The 21,488-nt window shown below is 38.2% G+C and overlaps 2 protein-coding genes across 2 annotated transcripts in view; one reads left to right on the top strand and one right to left on the bottom strand.

Annotated features, from left to right (window-relative positions):
• smyd3 (SET and MYND domain containing 3) overlaps positions 1-9,106 on the top strand; it is a 75,411-nt gene extending 66,305 nt beyond the window's left edge. The window contains exons 9-12 of the mRNA XM_032516776.1: positions 367-454; positions 1,180-1,354; positions 7,494-7,602; positions 7,876-9,106. Coding sequence (XP_032372667.1) covers positions 367-454; positions 1,180-1,354; positions 7,494-7,602; positions 7,876-7,992 — 489 coding nt within the window. The 3' untranslated portion in view covers positions 7,993-9,106. The remainder of the gene's footprint in view (positions 1-366; positions 455-1,179; positions 1,355-7,493; positions 7,603-7,875) is intronic.
• A 4,040-nt stretch (positions 9,107-13,146) lies between these two features.
• Positions 13,147-21,488, bottom strand: part of kif26ba (kinesin family member 26Ba) — an 89,583-nt gene continuing 81,241 nt past the window's right edge. The window contains 3 exon segments of the mRNA XM_032516687.1: positions 13,147-16,933; positions 17,845-17,995; positions 19,284-19,549. Of these exon segments, the coding sequence (XP_032372578.1) occupies positions 16,785-16,933; positions 17,845-17,995; positions 19,284-19,549 (566 nt within the window). The 3' untranslated portion in view covers positions 13,147-16,784.

Raw genomic sequence — 21,488 nt, 5'->3', positions numbered from 1 at the left:
ATGCATTATAGGAATTCTTCTAAATTACTACTTAAGCAACAGGTCCTCAGCAATACTATGTAAATCTGTCACTCAAATGCTCACATACTAGCCGCAGACTGCATTTGCTATAATATCTATGGTTGACTTCAGCTGTTGCTACGCTTGGATGAGATACCGTATACATATTTTTAATGTTAACACTCTAATTAATGTTCATAAACTCATTCAATTCTGTCTGTTTTGGATGATCACCCAATTCACTCCTCATAATGAATGTGTGTACCTGCTTGCATGTCAAGTATGGACATTAATGTGTTTGTTTACACATTAAGCTCTACTTTGTCAGTGTCGATGTTCAGGCTGTCCTTCTCCTGTTTTTCCTAGGACGGACTCATGCTGTCAGGGAGAGAATCAACATGGCGCCCACTGAAGGAGGCTCTACCCAGACTTGAAGGACTGAAAGCAGAGTTGGGTATCCTTTACCTCCAAGATTCACTGAAGCCAGTGGACACTGAGCATTGTCGTCATTTATCATCTACCGTATTGTTGGATAATGATTATTTTCTTCCGATTGCTTACTTATTAAACATCAACCAATACTGAAGCCACTTTTCCAAAACTCTTCTTAGTGCATTACCAACATATCTTGGCCGAACAGCTGATCTCACTGCCAAAACTCACTCAAACCACTAAAACACTTCATACCTCAAAATAGGCTTGTTTGACCAAAACACTAGCAACCATTCTTACTCAAAAAGCCGGCATTGTCCTTCATCTGACCTCACAAACACTAACTAGGAGCATTACAGTACCAGTATCTGGTGTTATGGCGCTCTCTCTCTGTCTCTGTCTCTGGACCTGCCTGCAGTTCGTCGTCATATCCAACTTGAATTTGTAAATGCTCACATTTAATGGCGTCAGGCACTTTAGAGTGGCCTTTTATTGTGGCCAGCCTAAGGCACATATTTTATTGGACATATTATGATTTTGTTTTCTAAATATTTTAGTATGGTTACTTCACAAATGCATGGTGATAGAGTATAAATGACAAAAGAGTTTATGGATTTTCATCATCTATACCAAGTATTTTTCATACATCTGTTAGATTTCCCTTAGGAGATATGGATGTGCAGCTTTAATTTTCACATTTTGTGGGCATCCAGTTTTAATGTTACTTTTCCTTAAGTGACCATCTAGATTGGCAAGCACTATTACAGGGCTGTAGTCATCTACTATCGACTGTCGGCAGTGACGTGCCCAATCAAAATCTTTACAAACTCCAAATGACAGACATGGCTCTAGATGCTTGCATTCACCTGGGACACTGGGAGGAAGCTGCGGAATATGGGGAGAAAACCCTTCAAGTCTACAGGTGAGTCAGTATGATTGTGTGAAAAACTTTGTATATCATACTGATCTGTTGAGATAACGTATAATGCATTATATGCTTATTTTTAAGTTTTGAAGTGGAGAACGAGCACTGAAAGCGGTGACTGAGTGTCAACAGTGAGGAGATGACTCTTTGGCCCACTGAAGAGTGAGCTATAACATTAGGAAAGTGGACACAAAAAGGACCTTTTATGAATGCAATCATCATTAGTTTGGCACGGAAGGGGAACAACAATGAAAAAGAAAAACATTTAGGAGACAATAGTGAGAAAGTGAACATACTCTAGGAGGAAGATTTAACATATTCATCTCCTATCTTCCTCTGGGCTCTTCAGATGGCAAAGATAGCTGCAGGAGTTCTCTATCTCTTTTTCTCCTGTCCTTCCCTTCATTCTGTATTCCTTTCTTCTTTCACTCTCTCTGCAGGTCTTTTTTCAATTTCTCTCTGTAGTTTGTGATGTACAGTGTAGAGAGGGTTTTTCTCTGTGCCTGTGTGCAAACAATACACATCTGCTGCTGGCTGTACACGCCTGGTTTATTGAATGTCTCCATGCTGCACATATTTTATTGTTATAGGTATGTTCACACACACATACGTTCATGATGTTGCATTCATGTATTTTTGTGACAGCTTGCACTCTAGTAAAGCACCAAAACAAATATTTTTGATTTATGCTGCCTCTTTGGATGCAGTTTGTTGCCAAGTGTTGTGTTTTTCCCCAAACGTAGAGTATTCTGATACCAGTAACAGTATTAATGCCTCTAATACTGCCTTAAATGCTGGATTGGGTATTGGCAAGTATGCGAGTCTATGCACCAATCCAATAACACATCATTTATTAGCCCTGAATTTTTAAAACTGCCTATGGCCTTGGTGGATTGGTGAAGTACACCCATGCTGTCAGTCTTCATGGATTTGGTTGTGGTAGCATAGGAAATACAAAGTATGATTGAAGTAGAAAAAGAAAATTTTACGAAAAGAAGGTGAAAAAATAATATTTACCAACATGTCACTTCTGTACTGCTTTGGAAACCACAAACTGTTAGTTTGCTGGTAGTGGCAGATTTTTCCTTAACGGATTTGAAATTCATAGTCTGGTTGCAGAAAGCCCCTGAGGTGTTATCTGTTAATGTTTGGATTTTAAAATCGACATTGGAATGTATTGTAAATGTAGATCCAAGGTTTTGTAGATCCAAGGTGTGATCCAAGTTAAATATGAGGGGTTGTAAGATGATTAAGAAATGTTATAAACAAAATTTAAGAAACATATTTAAATTGCTCATATTATTGTTTTGGCTTTTCCCTTTCCTTTATTGTGTCATATATATTTTTTTATAGGTTTACAAAGTGAAAAGGCCCAAGGTCCCCATCCCAAAGGGACTTACCATCTCCAACAGAAACACGGTTAATCAAAGCTGAAAATGAGCATAATATGAGCACTTAAAAGAAAATGCGGTCTTGGGTACATTTACACTTTAATTATTAAAAGGAAACAAAGAGAAGGGAGCATCTCTCTATTGTTGACGTGCTCACAGCTAACAGACATATGCAATCTTGCATGAGTCAAAGAAGTTAGAAGCCAAGTTGCAGATTACTGTGTTAAGGTTGTGGCTTGATAGACTATCCTGCAATGTTGAGGCTTTTATCTGGATTCCAAAAACAGGTCTCCTAAATAGTTAAACTGTGATTTAAACTTAATGTAAATGTTCTTCTTTTTTTAAAGCAAAAGTGTGGCAATGCTAAAGTTGCTAAACTATGGAAATATTGGACTGGAATTACTGTTGTACTGGACAGAAAACAAAACACAATTAAGGAGAAAACTCACAGCTAATCTTTCATCCGTGTTTTCGTTCTTCTTTGGTTAGTAAGATATTCCTTGTTTCCCTCAGCAGGCCATGGATCTTTTGTTCCAAACAAGAGCCTCATTAGTTCCACAGCATTTGCTTGGAAATGCTACACTTTCCCCCAACTATTAATTTCTCTTTACTCCTAGCCAAGAGCTATGGCTTTCTGACTAGCGGCATACGGCAAGACCATATTCCCTTCAATTTACTCTCGGGGGGGGGGGGGGGGGGATTCAGGAGACAGCAAGTTAATGAAATTACTTTAATTGCTGTGTGATTTTACATGCAAAGAGGAAATATAATTGGAGTTTGGTGTTGATGTGTGTGTTTGCAGCTGATGTGTATGTCATGGCAGCTTGAATCACTGGCTTTGTAATTAAATCAAGAATGTGACTTGCTTTTATTTATGGAAGACTAATGTTGTTGATTTAGTCTTTAAATTTCCTGTGAGTGAAAACTGCTGGAAAATTATCAAAGAAGTAAAAGAGTTTTAAATGACTGTGGCCACAACAAGTTCATTAACTTTGATTTTCCCTTCAGAAAAAGATTTTCTTTTTAAATAACTTAAGATGAATGCTTTGTTAATACAGTGGCAGATGCAGTGCAGTTTGTGTTTACATGTGATTGAATTCAGAGCAAATTGAACCCTCTTGTGGTTTGTTTACTCTGGTGAGAAGCAAAATCTGGCAAATACCCCAAGTTATGGCGAGTGAAATAGATTCAAACTAATCTTCTTTTTGTGTGCATGCTCATACTTTACATTAATGCTAAATGCATGTGTGTATTCATCTGTCTGTAATTTACGTGTGTGTGTGTGTGTGTGTGTGTGTGTGTGTGTCTGTGTGTGTGTGTGTGTGTGTGTGCGCGCACACGCACACACACGCAAATTGGTGTATTATTATGCTATGTCAGCGAGCAATTAAATGTAATTTTACAGCTGAGAGTGCGAAGGAACATGAAACAGAGGGGAGACGTACAGTAAGAGGGCGGCAGAGGTAGAGTGGAGGAGAGGAATTAGTAGAGCGCAGCAGAGGAAAGAAAAAGCAAGCAACCAACCAATGTCACCAACTTTAATCACTGCAGCTAGCAGGGCACAAAGCACACATATGAACAGGTGGGAAAAGGAAGGAGAGATTAGAGGAGTGGGATGAAGAAGAAAAGAAGTAGAGTCAGGTAAATGAGTGTTTTGAGAGCTCCAGTGTTTACCACCAACAAAGCTGCTTCCTAAAGGTCCCTGGTGTGTATTGGTCTTTGCAGGACAAGGAATATCCCAGCTCTTTGTGTGTGAATGGTCTTTCAAAAGCATGTGTGTTTATTAGTGCTGTCAGTTAAACGCAAAAACATTTTAACAGATTTTTTTTATCGCAAGATTAACGTTCTTTTTGGCCTAGCAAACTTGGTAGTTTTTTCACATGCTGTTGCAACAACTAGTAACGTTAGAAAAACTACAACACCATAACGGATCTAGCTAGACTGGAGACAAAACAACAGCCACGCTGCACACGCTTGTTTGGGCTTGCGAGCCGGCCAATGAGTATTAACGTTACGTTTTAAGTAGATGGCGAGCGCAAGACGACAAATTGGATGCCAATGAGATTCTGGATGGAAAGTTTACTTTTTAAAAGTTGCCAAATGGTTCCGTTGACAAGACCAAAGTCATCTGTGTGTTTTGTCGCTGAGCGTTCATTGCAGCACGTCCAGTCTGGAATACCACTTGATGGCCAAGCTCACAGCTTTTCACCCTTTTTATTGATGGACAGTGTTACATTGTGAAACATTAATTGCTCCAAGTGAGAATGTTACGTGTGAAATTGAACACTACAGTAAGCTATATGCCAATGTTGTTTTTAATTAAAAAAAAAAAAAAACATTTAAAAAAAGCAAGCCAATCCACTTTTCCATGTTGATAAGAGCGTTAAAATGAGAAAAAAAATAATTGGACAAGAAGAAGTCAAGGGACATTTAGAATAGGTAAAAATGTGTAGAAACTAATGTGATTAATTGCGATTAAATATTTTAATAGTTTGACAGCACTAGTGTTTTTACATTTATGTAGGCAGTACTGTATGTTAAAGAGATAATAAGCAGTATATGCATGCATACACTTACACAGAAGCAGTACATACAGTACAAGTGGTAAGAGTAAACCGTTTGTTTGACTTTTTTTCTACATGTTTGTTTTGAGCATCTATGATGGGAATATATGCAGTATTAATTGAGGAATTCACTGAAAAGTTTAGGATGCTTATTAATTAATATAAAGTGAAAACTGAGACACACAAACATGTAAAACAAAAAGCACCCTAAAATTAGCAAGTATCTATTCAATCCACATACAATCCATATCAGATGCACATATTTTTTACTTGCTTAGTAATTCAGGTGTTCTGGTAAAAGGTAATGAGCGATATTAAATATATTCTTGACATTACAGTTCCAGTCACACCTGTAAATCTTTTGTGATTTAATACAAACCTCAACATCAATGCGAGGGACAGATACATATTTAAAATGGTCAGCTTAACAGCACTGAAGCAAGTGACAATTTCCCCAGATCTTCAAGCATGGTACAAGACAATAGAACAAACCCTGGAAATGGAAAACCCTAACAGTAACTGTTAGAAATCAAATAGAAAAATTGAATAAATTGTATCCAGAGCATATAGTCAGAAGAATAATTAAACTTTCCAATAAGTGCATACCGTAGATGGTTCTGCATGCATGCATGCACGCACGCGCGCACACACACACACACACACACACACACACACACACACACACACACACACAGGTTGAGGCAGGTATACTGGAGAAATCCATAATGGACACTTGCACATACTTAAATATTCTTTTTTTTTCTTGCTGTTAAGACGGTTCCTTTCTCACACTCATACTTGTATATGCATTAGGGGTGGGGGGAAAAATTGATACAGCATAGTATTGCGATATTTTCAGTGGCAATACTGTGTCGAAACACAGGCACCAAATATTGATCTTTTATAGTATATGTGTTGGTCAGTTTGTCTGCTTGACATTCCCATTTTGCAGCAATTGAAGTGATATGAACAAACAGAGAAATGTATCTTTTTAGAGAAAACAGATGTTGACAAAGTTTCCTTTTGGGGACATTAATTCAAATTGGGGAAAAATTAGAAGAAATAAAAATGGAAGAAAAAAAATATTATAAATTGCAACAGATCGCAGAATATTGCAATATGTTTAAAATCGCAATAATATTGTATAGTGGCTTAAGTATTGTGATGATACTGTATCTGGAGGTGTCTGGTGATTCCCACCCCTAATATGCAGCACACTTGGATACACACACTTTCTGGCAAAGCAAATTAGTCCTGTCCATCTTGTTTTCTGATGCCCATGCTGTGAATGTCATTGGACGGCCTCAGAATTTCAGAGTGACAGAGGGAAAATTAAGCTAATGGAAAAGTGTTTATTTTTCAAAGTCATGCTACACTTTCATTTAAGAGTGGACTTGATCTTGATGTGGCTGCCTAGAAACAGTTCTCAATATTTTCATGTCATGTGGAAATCATACGTGCCTGTGGTGGTTCCTATTTATAAAAAAAACACACACACAGAGAGTGTTCCTTAAATTATCTGTGCAACTATGCCAAGGTGTTAGATGGGAGATTGAGGAAGATTGTTGAACCTCAGATTCAAGGAATGATGTGGAATTATTTCTCGTCATGCAAAACCGGGCCAGCTCTTGTGAGGATACTGGAGATGTAGAGAAAGTTTGGCAACCCAGCCTACATGTTGTTACGTTGTGTCCCTTTGGGCGTCTAGTGTGGGACTACTCGGGGCAATTTGGGGTGACAGGACCGTTGATAGAAGCCATCCAGTGGTGTATAACCAGAGGGAGAGCTGTTGAAAGCTGCATTTTTGGCAGTAAATCATGATGGATTCTCCAGGATGCCTGGCTTAGCCTGCTGACTTGACCTGGGCCTCAATAAGTGGCAGAAAATGAATAGATCAATGGATAGTTTATACATTACAGAAGATTCTCTGATGTAATACAATGTAAGATGTATGATGTAATGTACGTCTCTGTTTGGTTTTACAAAAATCTTTTCTGCAAACAGTATGGGGGAATAAGAATTTAAATAAAAATACATCAACAACAGCATAATAGGAGTAAAAACAATAATAATTATTCTCATTAAATTGAGAGATCTAAAGTTGCACCAAGCCAACAGAAAACATTATATTTCACACATATCTCTCCATCTTCCATTTCTCTCTCCTTTTTTATTTTAAAGCCAATACTACCCTGATCCCCATCCGGTCCATGGGGTCCAGCTGATGAGAGTTGGAAAGCTGCAACATTACCTGGAACATATTGAGGACGCTTTGGACACATTCAAACAGGTATGAGGGATGAAATAGTTACAAACAGGATAACTTGTAAATGACAGTTAATTGCTGAGTTCTGGAGACATGTAAGAAAGATGTGATCAGACAGGTTGTAAACATGAGTTACATTCAAATAATAATATAATATTAATAACGATCCTTTTCATACATCTATTCGATTTTGTAGAGTTACATCCTGGTTCAACTACAGCACCAACCTACATTGTTCTAGTAATACCAGGAATGCCAGCTAAGACTCGTTATCCTTGTTCATTTCAACTTTCCCAGGCCTATCAGGTCATAAAGCCCACCCACGGTGACAATCACCCCATGACCACCGACCTGTTGACGAGGATGGAGGAATGTCGTACCGAGATGGTTCAACAGTCATCCAGCAAGCAATGAGACACGAGCGCAAAGACAAAAAACTTCTACTGGACTCGCAACTGTACATTGAACTTAGTGGACTAATTTCACTTCCATTTTCATACAGTCTTTCATTTATTTGACAAAATTACAGTACAGAGTACAGTAGTAAAAAAAAGACTAGCGTAGCAGACATCATCAGGGATAATGCGTCAAAATCCAGGACTTATTTCTGTCATGGTCCCTGATGTTCCTGTCAAACCTTGCCACAACAAGACGGAGACACACAACCACATGTCACATCCCAACACAACCATACCAGTCCCTTGATATTTTAGTGTATCAATCAGTCCCAATAATCAAATTAATGAGAGAAATTAGAGAAATATACATTTTGCCTACTGTAATTGTACTTTCATCTGATGAATGTATTGAATTGAAATCGGTATATTCACAGACTGATTTGTCTTTTTGTAACATAGTTAATCAGGAATTGTCTTGCTTTGACAATAATTGAATGTATTGAATTGAAATCAGTACATTCACAAACTTATTTTTCTTTTTCTTGCAGGATTGTCTTGCTTTGACATTTATTTTGCATTTTGTAAAAGCTGAATGAAATTAGTTAAGATTTGTTCTACCCAGTTAAACAAGACAAACGTCTACAGCCACACTAGTGGCTCTGTGAGGCGGTACCTACTGTAGGCACAGGGGTGCTTTGAACTGGAAGCTAGTTTAGATGCTAATATTTGGTGATTAGCACTAAACACAAAGGAAATCTGAGGCTGATGGGAATGTCTGTTTTTTGAAAATTTTGCAGGTCATTAACTTTAGTATAGGATTGGAATATGATGATCCTGGCACAGTAACGGGGAGCGTTGTCTACTTTATCCACTAAAAATCCCTTTAAAGGAATAATTCAACATTTTGTGCTTGCTGATATTTGCATTCTTTTTTAAGAGTAAGATTAATATAAATATCATGTTTGTGCATTACTACAGAGCTAGAACTGGGAGGTTAATAGCCAAGCTTAGCATGCAGTAAAGACTGGAAGTTTGGAAAGCAGCCTGGCTTTGTCCACAGTTAAAAATATGCCTACTAATTAACACAATGTATAATTTTTTTATTCTGCACCTAAAGATACTTAGAAATATTCCTATTTTTCCTTTCAGTTTATTAACAAAGGTGTGTGTGTGTGTGTGTGTGTGGTGTGTGTGTGTGTGTGTGTGTGTGTGTGTGTGTGTGTGTGTGTGTGTGTGGGTGTGTGTGTGTGTGTGTGTTGAGAGGAGAGAGAATTTTAACTGGCCTGTCTCCTGGTTTTAATCTTTACGTATTATCTAGATGGCTGATCTCATGACCACAGTTGTTGTGAGTGTGTGTGTGTCTGTGAGCGTGCATGTGTTGTTTTACTAAAGTCAAGTTTTCAAACGTCCATCTTTCTTCTACACATATCCATCACACACACTTCCCATGTTAATCCCTGTTTTGTGTGTTACAAGTTAATCCCTGAGTGTGTCTGTAATGGAATGTGGTGATTCCATGTGGTGGTTTTAAACACAAAACACACCACACACACACACACACACACACACACACACCACACACAACACACACACACACACACACATTTACTTCCCATGTTAATCCCAAAAGTCTACCCTTTGCAAACTGATGACAGCATTTCCTCTGAGAGGGAAACCCTGTGTGTGTTTGTATTTCTATGGGCTATGGAAGGATTAGAGTCATATTATGTTTTATATTTATATTTCTAAAAGCTTTTTCTTTTCCACAAATCCTTCATCCTTCCTGGATTAGTCAGCAGTCAAATTTTCTCTATTCACTGTTATTTAGCATAAACATATTATATATGTATAAGTTTTTTTAATGTATTGCTTTTATAGAGAAAGGCTTTCATTAATTGTATCTTGAATATTGAATGGAGTTGTGCCGTAATGAATCTGGTGGATTGAATGGTCTGTGGAAGAGTCTGTCCGGCTGTCCTGCTGGACAATACTCTTCCCACCTCCATTACTTCGTTGGCTCTGTTTCTTTCTGTCTCTCACCCTCTCCCTTTCTCCTCTCTTAACGGCCATCAAATTATATTTACAATCGCTTAACCATAACCCTGTCTCTGCCTCTCTGCCGCTCACTGTCTCTCTCTCCCCCATTTTCTGTCTCTAACTCCCCAAAGGTTTTAAATTATATTCACTGTGTGTCATTGCCAGCAGCCTGACCCAATCGCAGAAGTGACACCAAGTGGCATTATCTCATCGTTATTCACCTACCCTTCTGCCATTTGCTCTCCAACATTTAAAATTTTCACTCTCATTTTGCGGGCATTCCCTCTCTCTGTGTGTGTATCACTTTATATCTCCCTTCCTCTGTATCTTCATTTTTTGCCTGTTTGTGCCCTTATTTAATTCCACAATCTGTATTCAAAATCCAATGCCAAACATTTCTTTGAAGGTTTTATTAAGTATTTTTTAATCAGTTCGTCAAATTGTTAAATTTAACACATCAATATGCCACTTCATAAAATTACACGTTTAGTCTTTAATAGGTCAAAAACACCTGTTGGCAGTTGACTTTCTCTTCTCCCTTTTCAGCTGCTCATTCCTCACACAAAGAGATGCTGCTTTTCCAAGTTGTATTAACAGCCAGAGACGGTAGATTGTATCCCCCGGTAACGCTTCTTGATTATCTTCCAGTGTTTCAGGGTTCAGTGATAAGGAGTTAATGGATATCACCATATATTTCCGAGTAATCTTTATTTAGATTTAAAAAACAAAACAAAAAAAAACTAAGCAAAACCATATCTCTATGTTAACCTCACACCTTTCCCATCTCCTCATCATTTCCACCTTTCATCTTTGATTGGGCTCTTTCATAATCAGAGCAGGTTCTTTAAACCAGAGGACTATTGAGCTGAAGAGTAACTGCCTCTATTGCAGCTTCCCGGAAACAATATAAATTTACTACAATATGAAAATTGCATTTTTCTTTTGTAGTGATTTTAGCCAGGGTAGCGCCATAGCTCTATGGAGTTTTCTGTTTATCAGTCGGCCCATCCATCACTTTTCTCCAGACTGGATTATTGGCATTAATTATTGTGGTTGACATTTGTGGTTTTGAGGGAAATGTCTTAACAACTATTGGATGGCTTGCCATTCACATTCCCTTCAGGATGAATTGTTATCACTTTGGTTATTTTGACTTTTCATCTAGCTCCATCATCAGGTTAACATTTAAATTTGGCCCATACTTTATTGTTGTTAACATTTATCATATATCAATTCAAGTTATCCACCTGTCTCCCTGTTTTGTCCTCCCTAACCTCACCCATCTTATCTTTCCTGCACCTTTCAGCCCTTCCACACCACCCCTCTCTTTCTCTCTCTCTCTCTCTCTCTCTCTCTCTCTCTCTTTCTCTCTCTCTTTATTCTCCCACTCTTCTAAAATGTAATCCCTTATTCCTATTCTTTCTCACTTGTCACCTTCTTTTCCCACATTTCCCTTTTGCTACCTTTATTCTCCTCTCTTCTCTCATCTATTCTCTCCCTCTGCCTACTATTCCTTCCTTCATCTCTTTCCTGTTTCCTGCTGCGTGGGTGATCAAAGCAGGCTCAACAGGGCAATATGTCATCTAGGAAGCTGCCTACAGCTGTAAAGGTATACTCTCTCTGTCTCACACACATACAGTAGAAAACTAGTTGATATCTAACAGGCACACAATCTAAGAGTCTACCTTTCCTTGAGTTTTGGGAGTGGAACATTGTTTTCTCCAAAATACTCCAATATATTTACTTTTTTGTTTTTAACTAACTGGAATTCATTAGCCAAAATGACTATTATGTGTTGAAGGTTTAATACCAGCAGTCCCTGAGAGAGTTATGCTTATTTTTGTTTGGGTATACAATGTCATTTTGGACGGTGAAAAAGTGACATCTGACCATCCACAGGATTATGTTTCCAGGCCAACTCAACTGACTGAGACAGAATAGACAGGAGCGACAGAAATAACTAGATCATCAAAATTCCCCCCCCCCCCCCCCCCCCCCCACCCCCCAAAAAAAAAAGAAGTCAACCATAGAAGCTAATCAACACAAGGTTTAAACCTCATATGTACAGTGGTGCTCAAAAGTTTACATACACATGCTTAAGTTGCCCTAAAAAGAGGAATAAAAAAATCATGTTTTGGAAATTTATTTTAATACCTAAATTAAAAAATGAGGTAAAATCCAACCTTTAAGGACCCCAATTTTCTTTGAATGAAAAGTATTGTAATAAATAATGTTCTTATTTAAAATACAGGTCATAAGTATACATACCCTATGTTAAATTCCCTTGAGGCAGGCAGATTTTATTATAAGGCCAGTTATTTCCTGGATTCAGGATTTGCATCCTGACGATGGGTTCAATGCGGCCTTAGAGATTAATAGCCCCAAATCCTCACTATAAGCTTACCCTCTGTTAGAATAGCATAGAGAACATTTCTATAAATCATCTCTCAAGCAATCAAACAGGTTATTTCCTGAATGAAATGAGAACCTGCATTTCTAACATCGTGAAGATATTGACTTTTGGTTTTTAATATGAATTAGGCCAAAACTTTATCAGGTGCTAAGTTATACCAGAATCCAGAAGATATGGCTTTAATTATAAAAATCTGCATGCCTTATGGGAGTTTAAAAAGGGTATGTATACCTCCGACCAGTATTTTAAACTAAAACATTTATATTTACAAAGTTTCATGACAAGAAAATTGGTCCTAAAGTTGGATTTACCTCATTTTAATAGGACTCTCAAAACAATCCCAAAACAGATTTTCTTATCCTCTATTAAGTCAACTAAGCAGGATGAAACTTTATGCACACACTGTTAACTCCAGCAGAAGAGGTTGCCAGTGAAGAAGTCATCAGCAAAGAGGCTGATGTTCTGCAGTTCATGTATTAAAATTACATTTTCCCTATCACAGATATGGTTTTGCTATAAATTACTTTTATTTCACTGTGTATGGAGCAGTTTGAAGTCATTCTTTGGCTGCCTTGCAGCTCTATTTCCAGTAGACATATTACGTTTATGATATGTATCACTATAATTCAAAATGTGGGCATTTCAATTGGGGTTGGGATGGACCCCATGCTGTACTTTGTTGACTATTCTATTTTAAAGAATGAAGAATCAGATGGGAAACTCTTTCAATACATTTCTTTATTTACATCCCTCCATCTTGCTCTTCCATCAACACAATGTGTCAGACCACATTTCTCAGAAACAGTAAATCTTTAGAAGACACTTTACATTCCCCGGTTTGCACTGATCATGTGTGGTAATGCTGGGTAATTCTCATAGGAAATAACTTGTTTTTATACTTAACAAATTGATACGTTTAACTGACAAACATTTCTTTTAATCAGTTATGAAGATACTTTTTAATGTCTCAGAACTGGTCTAATCTAAAATTGTCTTACTGCTACTGATATAATCTGTTGCTGTAAAATGTGGTCTGACCCAGACTTTAACACACAATACTGCTTAAAAACTTAAAGATGCTATGTGTCAGGTTTCCAGAAAACACATTCTAATTTTCGAATGCTCCAGCAAACACATGACAAGCACATACATACATTTTTTGCCCTACAACCTGATAAAACCTTTTGTGAATCACATTATTTAAAGCACCTGACAAAGAGTGCGTCCCTTTAGCACGGTTGCCTCTGATGAAACAGAAACCCGTATTTGTGAAAGGTTGTTATGTTAGCTATAAAACAATGTGGAGCCACCAAAACCTTAGGCTTGTTTGTCGCAATAATTGCTTGAATTAAGCGGTACCACAGTAGATTTTGGCAGTGACACGAAAACTCACACATAGCATCTTAAATCTGTAAATCTGGGAACAAGTACAGGCAAATTAGCTCATCCAGAGGTTGGGGTTCCCGAAACATCCACTGCTAATTGCACAAGGCCTTTAATAATGTAGAATAAACTGGCATTTCACTTAAAACAACAGTTTTCTTCATCACGTGTATAAAAAAAGAGAAGAAAAGTAAAATCATTTTTAAGTTCGTGTCTATAACTACATAGCTACCCTGGATGTGAATATTTTAGGAAACCCACTCAAATCTCCAATAGGAACAACAGGAGCAAAGGAAATCAACAGAACATACTGTATATATAAAATAAAGATGAGTGTATTTATGAAATGTGTACAGTATATATATTTATATATGACATGGGCAAGTATTTACAGTTATTTTTTTCTTAAATGCATAGTAACTTTTAAGATCATAAGGTGTAAAAAATAAATAAGAACATTAATAAGCGACTGCTTGTAGCGCAAATAAATAAACCGTCATTCATGACAGGCACGGTAAACTGGGAGATAAAAACATGAAGCATAAGGAGGATTCACAGGGCTAGTTTGCCCACCTCCTGTGGGAAAAGGCTTCTTAGGTCCAGTCTGTCAAAAGCAGCTCAGTTTCTAAGGTAATTTCCCACTAGATTAAGTTGTGGCTGTCTCTGCAGGTGTACACCACAACGCCATAAATGACTAGTACAGTGGTACCTCTTTACAGCCATGAGATCATCAACACATTTAAAATCATTAACTGTTTATGTGATTCTGTTCTATTAGGATAATTAAAGTAAATTTAGCACTACAATGCTTTTGACAAATCATACCAATGTTACAGTCAGGTGTCTATTCCTCGTTTTACCTCTCAGACAACAAACAGGACCTCCCAGAATGCTCTCTGCTTGCTGGGCTAGAGCCATTCAGAGGGAGAGGGGTGATGAACAACATACGTGATGACAGCGATGGAGAAGAAGCAGTGGAAAGGTATTGTTCTGTATTTCAGAGGGAAACGGGCTCTTTCATATATTTATATTTGTACAAACATTTAGATCATAAACATCTCAAGCACCATAGATGATAATATTAACAAATCCTGTTGCTATTTCTCCAAAAACAAATGGAACCAGGCAGAGATCTATGCCTCTTAATTTGGTCATCATCCTTTTCTTTTCCTTAGTCCTATATCATTCCTTTATATATCTATAATTTTTTAATTGTTCCTTTATAATGTCTGTCATTTTCATAAAAGACAATACTGGAACTATTTAAATAGCCCACAACCATAATTGTAGTCCCACATACATAGTATTTCCAGTTTAAATTTAATACTTTCAATAATACAGGCCTTAAAAATAGGACATTTTAACACTGTATCAATGGACTTATCCCATGCCTGTCTTCCTCACAATTTACTGTTGAATATCTGTTAAATATCTATATAATCTATTTCCTCTCTCTTACTAGCGTAGTCTCTACATGGCCCCATTGTACTCAAATAAAAAGGATACCTTAATATAAAACACACATTGACAAATCATTCAGTTTCTTTTAGAATAGAGCAGAACAACACAGATACAAATAACAGACAGTCAAGTCAATCGATCAATTTACTTAACAAGGATCAGAGAAAAAACATTTTCATTTCCACTCCTGTGTGACTCAGACGTTTCATTGCTTTGTGAACATGAAAAAGCAATCACCTGTATCAGGGGAAACATACGGTCCCCAGAAGGTCAAAACTCAGATGTGCTCTATTTGTGGGTCAAGTTAAATACAACTGCACAATAAACCAGCGTTGTATTTCTTGGTTTAAATACACATAACTCTGTGTCCTGGAAAAGTAATGTACATCTTTCTAATAGTTTTTGGTCCTTGCAACATGCTGTTGTTTTAGAGGTGGACTTGGTGTAAGTCTCCATGTTCTGTAGGTCATGTTTAACTGTTAGTTTAAATTTAGTCTCATCTCTCATCAGTGTGCCAAAGACCATTCAAACATACAGTATTGGCTTGTTTATGATATAGTGAAACATTGACCCACAGTTAAACATCACATTCCAAAAAATGGCTATAAATTCAAAGAGTTTCTAAAAACACTGATCTTTTGTGGTCTTTTTTATATGGTAGCACCAAACATACTGCATGTACACAAATTCAGAGAGAAAGAGAATTGGTCTTGGTATTTGAAATGATATGTTCACAAGGCACTTATCTAAATCATTTTTCTTTGTCCTTCTGTCTTTCTCTTGGTCAGTCTCTTTTATTAACTGCACAACACCAGGCCATGCTGTAGTCAGCACACTATTTACAGCCAATGGCTCACAATTGAACTCTAAAAAATGCTCTTCTAAAATGATAGAAGATGAGAAGTTGTTCTTCTCCTCTCCTGCACCTCTTTTTTATTCTTCTTTGTTTAAAAAATGGCAGTTTTTGTTCCTCTCTCCACTCCTTTTCTCTCCATACATTCCTTAAATGTTCGACTTTAAGAGGTGTCTAAGCAGTGTAATTGTTCTGAAAAACCATGGTCTCTTGTTTCTTTTTAGACTCTGAACCGTCGCTCTGCCTCTTGGGGCTGCTATATTTATCTGCAAAGTGGCCCGCTCATTTGATGCTGTTCAATGTTTTTGAGGTTGTTGTCAAGCCCAAAGAAAAAAATACTGGGACTCATCTGTCTGTTGGCCTGTTAAATATCTCTATATATCTCGATTCCTTTTATCCCTCCATCTCTCCGTCCGTCTGTCCTTCTGCCTACTTACATCAGGAGGAGACGTAAGGATAACATGCTGGATCGAGTGGTGGGTCCATTCCTGTATCCTTCCTTCCAACTTTCCAGTCATCCAATAAGATGTACTTCTTTAGGAGTTTTTTTATGGGTTTAGATTTGTATTATTAAAGGGTAAAGGGTCCAAATATCAACCTCTAATTGACTGTAGCTGTGTATCTGCCTCTCCGTCCTCCAGCTCTCCATCCCTCCATCTGTCTACCGATGTCTTGAGGACACGTCGAAGCAGGTGATCATCATGAGGTGGGCTTTGCAAAAGTTGACTCTGGTCTCCAGTTTGTTCGTCACGATCTCCAGAGCTTCCAAATACTCCAGTGAGTCGACTTCGTAGGCCTGCTGTAGCTCAACTGAACATGGACAGACAAGCAGAGATATGAAGGTGACACAATTTGCTAAAACACTGTTATATGTACGTACTTTGTTTATGAGAATATGACTATTTGTTTAAATCTGGTGATATTCTATGTTTTTGTTATTATCAACAAATTCCATGAAAAGACCAAGACCATTGAGAAATTCATCCCACTAACAAGGATTGTGTGTATCCAAAGCTTTATTTTATTCCTCTGTCATAAATCTCCATTGTTGTCCAAAAACAATACATGTTTATTCATTACAGTGAATACAGGCACTATTTTTTATTTTGATCTTAAATCGTAAGATGGGAAATAGTCCCCAAAAAACTAGTTACTCCTGTTTGAGTAAAGTTTGCTAAAAAACAGCGCCAAGTTGTTTTAGGAAATTGCTAAGCCTTTTTAAATGTGAAGCTTTACATTTGTGACCCCTTTCTAAACATGCATCTTCACAAGGAGCCATTGAGTCAGACTAACGCTTTATTGGTTTTAATGTGTTTTCACTGGATTTGTTGACAATATAAAAACTATAGAATAACACCAGCCGTGTTCTTTAAATACCTTGTTTTTAGAAAGCAATTTATTATATATAAAGTATAGGTGTGAACAGAACCATTTGATGAAACTGCCACTACACTCTGAATATGTAAGTTCTCTTGAATTTCAAAAATAGGCAAGAAGTATTAGAGAGAATATGCTTGATAACTTCTATGGATAATATCATATCCAGTCAATCAGATCATACAAAAATTTTCTAACTTGTCAAGAACCACTGGTGGAGAATACACGATAAGACACACACACACACACACACACACACACACACACACACACACACACACACACACACACACAACACACACACACACACACCCACTCCCTGATGTGTCAAGAGGCCTACTTACACTCGGTGGTCCATTTGTGCGCCTCCAGCATCAGGTGCTGTTTGGTTTGTTCCAGCTCCTTCTTCAGACCCTGGTACTTGGCTCTGACTTCACTGATTCTCTGCTGACGGTGTTCCAACAGACGGAGCTTGGCACTGACATACACCACCTCCTGACACACACACAGAGGACAGACAGGCAGACATGGATTGAATTCCCCTTTATTTATTTGGGAGGATAATCCAGGATTGTGTTGTGAAACACAGCCTTAAACAGCCTGCTTAACATTCACACGGTTACATTCGTTCGCACCTCATCGACCCTCGGTGTGGCCGCAATCGAGTGCTTTCGGACATTGAGCAGCTTCACTGGAGCAGTCGGGGGTTAAGTGGCTTTCTTAATGCCGGCTGTAGGGAAAATCTATATTTCATGGTTTTCTCTCTCACCCTCTTTCCCAAAGCTCACAATGCTCCCTCCCCTGAATACAAAAAGGTTTAAGAGTGGAAACCCAAAAACACCATGCACTAATTTGCAACAATTTCACGAGTTTCACACTATTCTGCTAAATCTGGGGGCTTTTTATACTCTCTAAAAATACAGTAACAGCGGGAAATATAATGTAGATTTATTGAAAATAAAAGCTCACTGTACATACAGAACACAGTGTTAATGTTGATTCATTCACATCATGAAAATCTTTACTTTTTTTATTTTTACGTTTTTTCCTTAACACATGCAGTAGCTCTGGTCCCTTCACTTCCTATGTTTCTGTCTTTTCTTCTCCAGCTTCCTCCTCTTGTCCTACACGTATTGGTTTTTGATGTGTCCCACAACTATTATTCATCAAATCAATTTATTTGACATAGAGTGCAATATGCCTCCTACCCTCTGGGCCTCTTTCTCGGCTCCTTGGCTCTCGCCCTTCTTTAATTCTCTCTCCCACATCCATTTCTCATTCTCCTTCACACGACCACTGTGCAGTATATTTTCTTCACATCATTTCTCCTTTCGTTAACCCTTACCTGCTTTCTTTGCTCTGTCTTTTGTTTCCAACTGTCCACACTGTTAGTTTGTCTTTCTTCCTCCCCCCTTTTCCTAGCCTTATATGACCCTTTTTTTTCTGACTTTAGCCGGACCGTATGTGAATATGTCTTTTACCAATGGAGATTGGAGAATTTTAGTCTGATCTGCACCTGCCATGTTTCCAATTCTCTCAAAGTCACAGCCTTCTTTACCTTTAACTAGACCCATCTGAATACTGACATCCACAGAGGTGTGGGGAAGACTGGTGAAAAATCCTATTTTGGGGGGAACATTCTCTCTGTATTTCTTTTAGGATGGATACACTTAAAGCACTAGCCAACAATCTGAAATGTGGTCCAGTTATTGTTAAAGTGCACCCTTATCAATGATGTAGCTCCTCTCACCCATGCCTCACTCTCCTCCTTTTTCTCTCTCACCTTACTCCCTCCTTTGTCTCTCCTCTTCTGCAGTCGCTCAACGTCATCTATCTCGTACACCTTGATCTCGAAGGTTTCTGTAGTTGCCGTCGTGCCCCGGAGGTTTGAGGGAGTTGGGGGCCCCAGTGGGCCATCTACCCAGCATGCACCTGGGCTGGAGGAGGAGGAAGAAGAGGAAGTGACAGTCTGTTTGGAGGAGCGGTGAGAAGGTGAGGAGGAGGAAGAGTCCAAGGTCAGTGCTGGGATCAGACGACGACGCTGGAGGCCTGAAAGAATAAATACGATGAAGACAAAAACAGTGTTACACATCACCAGAGTGTTTCCAGACATAGAAACCCATTTGGTGATTGCAGCCTCCCAACTCTTTTTCATTTATTAAGTATTAGGCATTGTGTGATACTTAATTGGCTTTATCTTTCTAGTTTATACCATTAAACTTTAAATTGTTTGTGATTTTTCGAAGTACACTTATTTGCTTTCTTTCCGATAGTAACTTGAAAAGATCAATACCTGGCAACCTCACAGCTCTAGGAAGTCACTGTGCTCAACCAAAATAGCACATAACAACAAATTAAATAATGACATTTAACGTCCTAATTAGTGATCATTAGAGGTGCTGATAGGCATATTTGGATAGAATCAGGCCAGCTGTCTTTATGCTAAGCTAACGGCTAATGTCTGGAGCCTTATATTGAACAGACAGATATGAGAGTGGTATTGATCCTCTCATCTAATTCTCTGCAAAATAACATAATTTGCTAAATGTCAACGAATACCTTTAATGTAACATAATGCATATGTATTGTTGGGCCCGCATGGCCTAATAGTTCATAGGACCATTCAGGATGAAAAGGTAAACAAGATTAAAAAAAACACATTTTCAGCTGCACCGTAAATGCATCAACACACAGTAGACACAGCCAGTACAACTTATGTGTCCTTGTGCTCTACAGGGATCTCCTTACTTGTTCACTATTTACCATTTGCTTGCCTTAGAATAAGTTTCATATAGGGGAAAACAGGAAGATGGCACATGGATATAAATGCAGAATATTATTAGCTGAGGAAAGAAATCATAGTTGGTAGAGAAAAGAGAGGGATATGGATCAATCACTGGAGGGAGGCACAAAGGAAAGGATAAAAGAAAAATATTGAGTGATTGAACAAGCAGAATGGGAACTGAAAACAGATAATTGGGTGTGACGTGAGATAAAAAGTTTTAATCTCTGTTCATGAAGCCCACAGATAAGACCAGCAGGCCACTCTCTAATCTGCCCACTACGCTAGAATGAACACACATACTCATACATGCACACATGCTTTGCATAGAAATTGCCAGCCATGTAGGAATGAGAGTTATCAGATTCACCAGTAACTGAGGGATAAAGTGAACGAGAGAAAGAGAGAGAAGGTAGAGAAAGTGGTGATTTTAATGAGGTCGCAGCTGTCTTTTGGTCTCAGTGTGCCACAGAAAGGTCAGAGTCATTAGTATTTCATTATGTAGTAGAAAGCGAAAAATACAGAACAGAGAAAGAATGAGGGTCTGCAGGGGGAGAGAGTTGGACGAATGTTTGAAAGGAATAGAGGAAAAAAAGACGAGGATAGGTAAAGACATGGAAGAGTTGGTGAATCTAATGTAAATCAAGCCAGAAAGGAGATTCAGCTGATTAAATTCTGGGCTAACATCTTCATATGTTGCTTTAGTATGTGGCACATCTGTCCATTTTTACTATTTATATTCTATCTGCTTGAATTGGGACTGAATTGTTGTATTTATGTGCAACAAACTAGAGTAATCCTTTCTGTGTTTCTGTGACAGTTTGACAGTCAATGTTCTCTTTGAAGCGCAGAATCAGTGGTTAAAAGGAAAATGAAGGTAAATCCAGGCTTCATGCTGCGTGGCAGGAGGTGAGGCTGCATCCTACACGTGGATGGAAAAGATTACTCCAATTTAAAATAATAATCAGAGACACACCAGGAAGAGCTGCCTCTGTCCAATTTGATTTTATGCACATATCCACCCTCGTGGTAAGTGTAATTTGGCGGGTACATTAGCTGTGCTGTTCTGGTGAATATATATTCATTACAGCCCACACCAGCACATTCCCCTTACCATTTCACAGATGGGTGGTCAGGGTCACCTTTCCTACCTGCAACCTCTTTCTGCAGCCACAGCTTCCTTCACTTTTCCCTGACCTGTTCATT

This window comes from Etheostoma spectabile, chromosome 1 (assembly GCF_008692095.1).
Source record: "Etheostoma spectabile isolate EspeVRDwgs_2016 chromosome 1, UIUC_Espe_1.0, whole genome shotgun sequence".
NCBI classification, from domain to species: Eukaryota; Metazoa; Chordata; class Actinopteri; order Perciformes; family Percidae; genus Etheostoma; species Etheostoma spectabile.
The sequence above is the reverse complement of the archived record's forward strand: the minus strand, read 5'-3'. Positions and strand labels throughout refer to the sequence as shown.